The 9320-nt window shown below is 47.3% G+C and overlaps 1 protein-coding gene across 2 annotated transcripts; it reads left to right on the forward strand.

Annotated features, from left to right (window-relative positions):
- The first annotated feature begins 4 nt into the window (after positions 1-4).
- On the forward strand, positions 5-9183 carry LOC139815267 (uncharacterized). 2 transcript variants are annotated; one of them, XM_071782058.1, is made up of 8 exons: positions 5-876; positions 1693-3466; positions 3612-3846; positions 3944-4053; positions 4141-4387; positions 4470-4674; positions 4748-4964; positions 5053-9183. In XM_071782058.1, the coding sequence occupies exons 1-8, from the start codon at positions 551-553 to the stop codon at positions 6895-6897; spliced, it is 4959 nt and encodes a 1652-aa protein (XP_071638159.1). In that variant the 5' UTR covers positions 5-550; the 3' UTR covers positions 6898-9183. The 2 variants fall into 2 exon arrangements, with proteins under 2 accessions (XP_071638159.1, XP_071638157.1); XM_071782056.1 differs by having other exon boundaries at positions 6-876; positions 5050-9183.
- Positions 9184-9320: the final 137 nt, after the last annotated feature.

Here is a 9320-nt window from a genome sequence, read left to right on the forward strand (position 1 = left end):
CGTCGCGTCGGTCATAAAAGTCGGTGACGCCGGTGACGGCGAGGCCCGAAGGGCCCGAGGACGTGCGACGTCGACGGTGGTCGGCGGACTCGGCGGTCGGCGTCGAATCACGGATACAGTGGATGTGGATACACGGATGGCGGATGGCGTGGCGCGTGGCGGGATTGGCGGGGAGCGTTGCGCGTTACATCTCGCCGTCTCGCGGCTCGCGGCCATGGGATCGATAAAATAGAATGGCCGGCCCGGAAGGAGAAACGGAGAGGGAGAGCGGGTACGAGGAAGATGACAGGTTGGCGGCGTTGGCGCGGGGTACTCGGGGTAGGCCGGGTACGGGGTACGGGTAGGACCGTGGGTGGGTGGAGTGGGCGGCAGTGTGGTGGCGGTGGTGACGGTGACGGTGGTGGCGGTGGCAGGCGGCGGTGAGCATAAAGAGGATAGGATAATATCGGTGCGCGTCCTCCCGCGGAAGTGTCCTTTCGCGGGGCCTCGTACTCCAACTCGTTTCGTATCGATATAGCCTTTCATAGCCGCGATCTAGGACGATGTAGTTATGCCGAAGAGGAGCACGCGGCATGTGAGGGAGTTGGGGAACGCGACGAGTACTCAGCAGCGGCAACAGCGGCAACAGAGGCAGCGGCAACAGCAACGGTCGTCGTCGCCGCCGTCGTCCGGTGCGGCGACGGCGACGGCGACGGCGACGGCGACGGCGACAACCGTCTCGAAAGTGGCGGAAGCAGCGAGACACTTTTGCAGCGTACATATCGGCGTGACCAACAGCGACCGCTGGCTGTCGTTGAAGAAACGCTTGAGCCTGACGACCGACGAGGATGTCGCGGTGTACTTGCTGGACCTCGCTGAGTCCGCCGTCGCCACTAGGTACGTTTCGTTCCGGGAGCATCCCTCTTGTCGTCGTTCGTCGTCGCGACTCGCGACCGTGCCCGACGACGACTTCAATGTCAACGTCAACGGACGCGCAGTGTCGCGCCGCGTCGCGTTGCATTGCATCGCAAGGCATCGCATGATCGCATCTGTCGACGTCGCGCACGGGCCACCCGCAGTCACCCAACAAAGCAGCCTAGCTAGCTGTCAAGCTGTCACACCGCACGCGTTTGGCGGCTTCGGCAGCTTCGGCGGCTTCGGCGGCTTCGGCGTTCGGCCGTCGGTCGGCGTCCGGTTCTCTCGTCCCTCTCCCTTCATCCCCCTCACTCCCCTCCTACTCTCCTCGAACACGTTTCGTCGAATCGCCATCTTGCGGAGATGACGCGACGCGACGCGACGCGAAATCGATCGATATCGTTGCGGAAGGCGCACGGTTTGAAAATCGCGTATAAAAACCGGCGTTTGCTTTTTTTCACGCAGAAACGAGTAGCTAGAATTCCCGGACGTAGGTTTTTTCCAAATTTTATTCCTTCAAGTCTCCCTTGGACTATTTCTCGAGTAATGCTTTAGATTTATAAGAGTTTAGAGAATAAACGTCCGACCTTGGATAAACCTTTGCTCGTCCACGTTTTCATTCCCGTCATTCCCGATTTATTCCGATATATCCGATTAATATCAGATTGACAGCGTTGATGCGCGACCCTGTGTAACGACTCTGACAACATTTATTATACGAATGAGAATGTGAGAAATATATTCAAAGAGATGCAGACTCTAATATATCTACGTGTAAAACTCTAAATCTTGTTATAGGCAACGGGCTAAATGCAATGGGGCAGAGAACTGGAAGGCGACGCAGGACCGCAGCGTTCGAGACGAGGAAGCTATCAGGACTGAAAGTTCGGACAAGGAAGATGACGAGCAGGAGGAGGAGAAGGAGAAGGAGGAGCCCGTTCGCAAAAGTTCGAGGAAACGAGATCCCGCGAGATCGGACATTATCGAGATGCGGGATTCCGCCCGTGCGATAAGCGAGAGCGTGTCGGAAGTGATGGACGATGCGATCAAGTTGCACGTGCGACGTAGTTCGAGGTCGAAGCATCACAAGAACAAGACGAAGCATCGAAGCAAGGACAAGCGGAAGAAGCGGCGACACACGAAGAACGGTGCCGAAGATAGCGGCTGCATTGGACTAGATAGATTCGAATGTGTCAGCGAGACGGCCCCAGACGCGCGAAACGGTTCGACGGAGAGCAGAGATTTGAGTACGCGCGAGACGACCGTAATCAGTGAATTAAACCCTAACGTAAACGTAAACGTAGAGAGCTTTAGACGTGGTACGAAGGGCGTTATCGAATCCCCTACGACCAAGACTGATCACGTAGATAGTGTTATATTTCGAAACGATGTAAATAGTATGACGAATAGCGGCCCCAGGTGCAAGGTGAAAGCGATCGGCGGTTCGACGAGGGATACCTTAGAGGATAATAGAATCACCAAGTTGCATTTTCACGATCCAGCAGCGTCGTCTCTTCCGCAACACGCGCGCAACACCGAGGATTTAAGCAATCCCACTCCCAATGTCGACGACACTGCCCGTCCCGCGGCGGCGGCGGCGGAGGCGGCACCTCCGAAGGAAAACGAGGCCAGGTTGACGCGCCGCGCGGAATCGCACGAGTACAAAGACGCAACGTTCAGCGATGCGTCCAAGAACCTTGGCGAATCCAAGGACACGGAGAATCGCAAACTGAAAAGGAGACGGAAACGTCCACGTCGCGATGCGTATATCGAGGACACGTCCGCGAGGGATCTCTCCGAGACTAACGCTTTAAACGAGGCTTCGGTGTTGAAACATCGGCGAAAGAAGCACAAACATGCGAGCGAGCACAAAAGCAAAAAACATCACGACGTACGAAAAGCGCCGCAGGACGGCATCGTTGTTCAAGAGAAAGCGCGAAGCGCGTGTCCGCCGGAGGCCGAGCTGCTATCTTCGACGGCAGGAGCCGACGGAAGGAGCGCCGAGAGCACCCAGGGCGCCCAGGCGGGCCCCTGTCCGGATGACCCCGACGACACCGACGACGTCACGTCAGAGCCACAGAGACTCGCGATCAAGATCAAACTCTGCCAGGAATGCAACAGCCGTCATTTGCAGGACGCGTGTCCTTTGACGACGTCGCAATACACGATAGCCGACGCCATCTCCCACGACAAGTGGCTGAACCGGCACAAGGAGCACGCCGAGATAATGATAGCCGTCAAGTCGAGAGATCCAATGTCGGAGGGCTACGGCAGATTAGCGTACGACGGCTTCGAGTCGGATGACGAATCGTCAACGTCCAGCGATCAGTGCAAGGCCAAGCCGAAGGTGCAGAGGGAGGAGAAGCAGCTGGTGGTTGAGGTGGATCGGCCGCTCTACGCGAGGGATTCTCTCCCGGCGTGTCTCGAATTGAAGATCACAAACACCGATCACGGTCTCGGCATCTACGCCACGAACCCGATTCCGATATACGCCAAGTTTGGCCCGCTTGTCGGCATACCGATCAGAGAAATGGACATTCCCGATGATTTCTCCATGCGCCACATCTGGGAGGTACTATCGTCATTTTGGTTCATTGCCATTCTGATAATCTTACCCGTTACCCCTTACAACGCTTACTTGCTTACGCATCGACACACATTCGTATTGCGGAAGCACGTTTTGTCGAGGGAATAAATTTTCATCTTTTTCTTTTCAGATAGATAATAATGGGAAGAGTACGTATATCAGTACTACAGATCCACTGAAGAGCAATTGGATTCGATACATCAGACCAGCGGAGACTAAGGAGAAGAGAAGCATCGCGGTGATCGCTAAGCACGGCCAACTATATTTTGTCACGACTCAGAATATCGTATCGGGGATGGAGCTCACTTATTGGGTAGAGTCGCAATCTTCCACGTGGACGAGAAAAAATAAAATCAATAAAACGAGTACGTGTGTACAATATCTGTCAAACTATAATACGTTACTAATACGTATCTCTCTAACGGAATCTTTCACCATCATTTGCATCGCATTTGCTTCCAGATTGTGGGGGATGTAACCTTATTTTCACACACTCGATATATTATCGATTGCATTGCTGCATCTTTCACGACATGAATTATAGTTTAACGATAAGAAAATATCATTGCAAGGTATTTTATATTCTTGACTACTGTCGTATTATATTTAAATGAAGACGTGACTGCTCTTTGACTTAAATGAATTATCTCGTTTCTTAGGTTTGCGGCGCCACAGTGCTCGGCAAGGATAATATCATGAAACACGCAGCGGAGTTGCACGAGGGGCGCGGCGCGTATCAGTGTCAATATTGTAAAAAGTTTTTCTTAAGGCTAAATTACTTAGAAATGCACCGAACTTATGGATGCTCACAGAATCCGCATCGGGCCCGACCGTTGTGCGATTTCTGTGGCCGCAAATTCTGTCAGCCGCAAAAACTGAAAGTACACATCAAAAGGATGCACAACGGTAATAGCGCACAGTGTCGATTCGTATGCATCTATATATCTTTTTATTATTATATTTACATGCAATATGTGTTTTTGTGCAGATATGGCCGAGGTGCTTAGGGAATTTCAATGTAAATTATGTTTGAAACTCTTGGGTTCTCGCGCGGCTCTACAGCGACATATGAAGGAGGTTCATCACAAGGACGTTATTGCCGCGGCTACGTGCGATCGATGTGGGAAAATGTTTCAGAATAAAAGCAATTTGAAGATACATATGCTGACTCATAGTGGGGTGAAACCATTTAGGTAAGGTTTCTTCACTGATATGTTATTTTTCTTTGTAATGAGTGTACATATAGTTCTCTCTTTTGTTCACCAGGTGCAAAGAGCTCGGCTGTAAGGCAGCTTTCACCACGAAACAGTGTCTACAGTTTCATTACAAGAAGGTGCACGGCCTTACAGAGGAGATGATGCCCAAGATCGAGAGGTCCGTGGCATACACCTTCGACGCGTACAGCGGTGGCCGCACCGGTGAGGCCCTCGGTGAGGATGTGCCTTGTGGAAGGATTATTCAGTCCGGTATAAGAAATTCACAGGTGAGCTATCGTTAATATATAACATTAAGCATATAATATTAACATATAACATTAAGTAAAATTTCTCTTTTCATCACTTGTACAGCAGGACAATAGCAACAGTTTACCATCTCTGGACGACTGTAGCTCGGAGAGCAGCTTGAAAGCAGTCGAAGCATCGACCCCAGTATCGGTACCAGTACCAGTACCGGTACCGGCATCGGTACCGCCACCGGTACCGGCATCGGTACCAGCACCGGCACCGGCACCGGCACCGATACCAGCAACAACATCGGCATCCGTATCAACGTCAACACTGACACTGACACCGACATCGACATCGACATCTACATCTACATCTACATCGATATCGGAGTCAGCAACGGGATCGGCACCAATAGCGATATCGATATCGGTATCGGTATTAGCATCAGGGCCAACGGCAGCAGCGACGGCAAATTCTGCTCACAATGTTATCGTGGAATCGTTGCCAAGTGAGGCAAGTTCTACGGTGAAATATAAGGAACAACAAGAGCCTCACATTCCGTCTACGCAAACCACGTCCTTGTCTGGTGGGCTTGACGCGACGACGATAGAAAATGGGCAGACGGAAGTCGATCTATATGACACATCGAGGACGTTGAGTAAGGGGAGCAAAAAGTGGCTGACCGAATTCAATCCGCCACCTACGTCCGACATCGGTGTTCATTTACCGGCGGTCTCGGTACCGTCCTCCGATATTTATGATTTTGAAGATGGCAGAAAGGATGATGTTAGCGAGAAAATGGTCTCGCGTAATAACGCGACGACGCCGAATCTTATGGAGAGCGATAAATTGCGATTGAACGTATATCGGAGTAGGCCGGAGAGCGCGAACGCGAGTTTGCTGGTTGAGGCGGCTCTGGATGCCGCTGAGAGGGATATAGGAACAGTGTCCAGCCCGATTTTGGAGGACAACGATCGCGAGGCCAATCTCTACACCATCTCGAGCCAGCTGCAGTCACCGATACCGCAGTCGCGGTCACCGAATCATCTGAACTCGTACATTGTACAGCAAGAAGAGGAATTGATTTCGCCCGCACCGACTCCGGACGACAGGCATACTCCACCTAGCCACTTACACATGGATTATCATCTGCATCGACCGGTCGATTACATCAATACCTCGCGGACGCACAATATCGAACAGTATCTACATCACGAGGACCTGCCGCGAGCCTCTCCACCGAATTACATACACATGCAACAAGAAGACTTAGTGTCGCCATCAGCAACGCCGAATCACCGCTACCAGGATATGCATCATCATCAGGTGCCGACAGATAATTTGTCGAGCGACGAGGGTGACTCGGTGGCGCAGAATCTTAGCCTGTCCGTGAAGGAGAAGACGTTGCAACTAGATCTGTCGACGTCCTACAAGTACGACTCGCTCGAGCAGGATTTCACCCGGGAGAGATCCAACTTTGAGTCATTGGTGCTCAACAGTGGCGAACTTCAGGGTTTAGACATGTCGGCTCGGAGTTTTCACCACAGTTTTGGTGCCCAGATGCAAAACACTCGCTATCATCATCATCATTTGTACGACATTGGCGAGCGACAAAGCGTGGATCTCAGCAGAACGGGCAATTACTCTATGTCGCCACCCCCGCCGCCACCACCTTATCCGCACAACGAGGTTGTGCGAGTGGTCAGCTTGGATCTCACCCCTGACAGACACAGTGTCGATTTAAGTCTTTCCAGATCGCACCATCTGCATGGATCTGGTACTCGTGTCATCACCAGCCCACAATCAGTCGGCTCGACTACGACGCACGTGGTACCTGACACCAGTGAAAGTCGAATGCTGTCTCCACCTCCACCTCCCTTATCTGGATACAATCCCAGTTATCCCGTCAGTCCGACTCCGTATCATCCTCCGAGATCTGGTTACCATCATTATCCTGGTTATTATTGATCGTCATTGGCTAATAATGTCGTAGCGGTTTGTAGTCAACGTCTTCTTGGCGACTTTTATTTTAGATATCTTCGAATCCCGATCCTTTTATTTTTAGTAACTTTTATCTCTAAACGAATGGTTTTGTTTTTTAGTTTTTCGTTATTTATTTAAATATGTATTGTTTTTTGCATCGCGATACGCTCGCATCGCAAGCGGAAACTGCCATTTTCATACGTTAAAAATTCTTTATTCTCACGGTATATTTAATATTCAAGTCGGTGATAACGAAAATTTTGGCGCGCGCGATTAAAAAAGTTAGCGAAAAAAAAAAAGAAAGAACAAAACTTTTAGACTTGAGTAGACAATGGAGAAATCAATGATATCTTAGACAGTCGGTCGTAACGCCGTCTTTTAACGCGATAAATGCACAAACATGTACACGGTACATCCACGACGTTCAGAACAGATGTTATTTTTTTAAAAAAGTCAAGTAGCACGAGATTTTATGAAGAAAGATATATTCCAGAATGATCGGGGGTAAGTGTCGATAGAGGAAAATTTATTTATCCGTAATTATATAGCTGTTAAATTATTTATCGTTTATCCTTTTTCGATAAACTATACTTGCAGAACGTGTATGATGCGTGATGAGTATATAGAAGAGTACATGAGTTTATAGAATGATCGTTGAAGAGGTGAGGGAGGAAAGCAGAATTACGTCGTGATCCAGTGCCACGTCCGTGATAATTAAGATTTTTAAGAAGTTGTTACTTACCTCTTAGCTTACATATATTCTTCTATTTCGGACCTATACTCCACCGAGAAATACTCCATTTAACGTATGGCTTTGGTGATGACAGCAGCATTCCAGAGCAGCATAATTCTTGCAAAAATTATGCGTTAAAAACTTGGAAGTTAAATTAAATTAGAAAGTTGACTGTTGGCAATATTTTAACAAATCGCGAAAATTCTATTGTATTTAAACGCGTAAATTCTTTTAATCGCGTTTAACGATAAAATTGTCTCAAAATTGTCTCTATGTATCGTTTCTACAAATGGTTTGTAAAGTATATGCGTGCTCTGTATGCTACCTGGGATGCTCTAATATGTATTTGTGAAATTGTCAAGATGCCTAATGCGGTAGCTATAAGTATATCTCTGCATGGTGATAACAGATTGTAACGTTTGTTTTTATTCTAGTCATTATACTATGAATTAGCAAAGGCGATTCTAAGTAGGTATAAGTTACAAATATTTCAGCGATCGCGCGAATAGTTTGTCCAAATACATGTATTTTATTGCGAATGCAAATTCTCTCAAGAGAATTTGTACGAATTTTGTTTAAAAGAATCTTACGTTTTCTCGCCGATCAATCTCGCGAGGAAGATTAGTGATATCAACGTATTCCATTATCGAAATAAAGCTCTACGTTGCAAGCTTTATTTTATAAAGCTTGACTCAATAATATGTATTACGTTTCATTAAACATTAGACATTATTTACGGTTAAAAAACATGCATGCGCGAGCAACTGTTTCTTTCTCTCCAAAAAAGGGGGGTGCGCGTGAGCGTACGTGTACACGCACACGCATACATATCGACGTGTTTCACGCAAATATGCGCATGAACGCAATTTATCGGCTCGCATGTAAGTACGTTAATTTTCGTGTCGCTTCCAGGTTTCTGGATTTACTCTCTCTAGCCATTTATCGAAACCAAAGATCTAAAAATATTGTAACTCTTGTGCCAAATCGAAAGGCGCTCATTGTTATATATTATATTGTATATACACACAACTTTTAGCAGAACGTAGCGATTAAAGATGGGGACAACGTTGTCTCTGTCACTTTTGCCATACTTGGTTGATTATTTAACTACGCTTCACTCATACACATGCGCGGAAAGTTTTACGATTATTCTAAGGATATTTTGTTAATCTCTTTTATGTAGTTTTTTTCCACTAAGTATTTCTGCCATTAAAGATAGTTACCATCTTATCTTCGCTTTCATCACGTCGATTTTTATTTAAATATAAATTTATTCGCGCTGTGTTTTTATTTCTTTTTTCCATCGTAGTTTGTACATTGTGCATAATAAGTAAGGACAACAAACGAGATACATCTATTAAGATATAAATATATATATACATATATATATATATTTGCGTGTACATGACAAAAAGAAAAATTCAAAAGAAATGTTTACGAGTACAAAATGTGGCACAGACTATATTTGTATCAGGTTTATCGACATTAATATTGTAAGTTATATTAATATATATAGAACATGGCAATGATTAAGCAGAGAGATGTATTTTCTTTTAATCAAAATTATCCTTTTTACTAATGAAGAGGGGGGAGGGACGGGGATTAATTTTACAGGAATAAAAGATGCATTGATGCAATTTCTTTTCTCGACAATCTCGTCCCCGACTGAAATGAT

The sequence above is a fragment of the Temnothorax longispinosus genome, chromosome 6 (assembly GCF_030848805.1).
Source record: "Temnothorax longispinosus isolate EJ_2023e chromosome 6, Tlon_JGU_v1, whole genome shotgun sequence".
Taxonomy (NCBI): Eukaryota; Metazoa; Arthropoda; class Insecta; order Hymenoptera; family Formicidae; genus Temnothorax; species Temnothorax longispinosus.

What these genes read in the sequence shown, in the direction of transcription:
- LOC139815267 (XM_071782056.1), top strand. Translation starts at nt 551, where the DNA reads ATGCCGAAGAGGAGCACGCGGCATGTGAGGGAGTTGGGGAACGCGACG. An exon ending in AAATAAAATCAATAAAACGA is followed by an intron (nt 3,847 to 3,943) that starts GTACGTGTGTAC and finishes ATTTGCTTCCAG; the next exon opens with ATTGTGGGGGATGTAACCTT. An exon ending in CCGGTATAAGAAATTCACAG is followed by an intron (nt 4,965 to 5,049) that starts GTGAGCTATCGT and finishes TCACTTGTACAG; the next exon opens with CAGGACAATAGCAACAGTTT.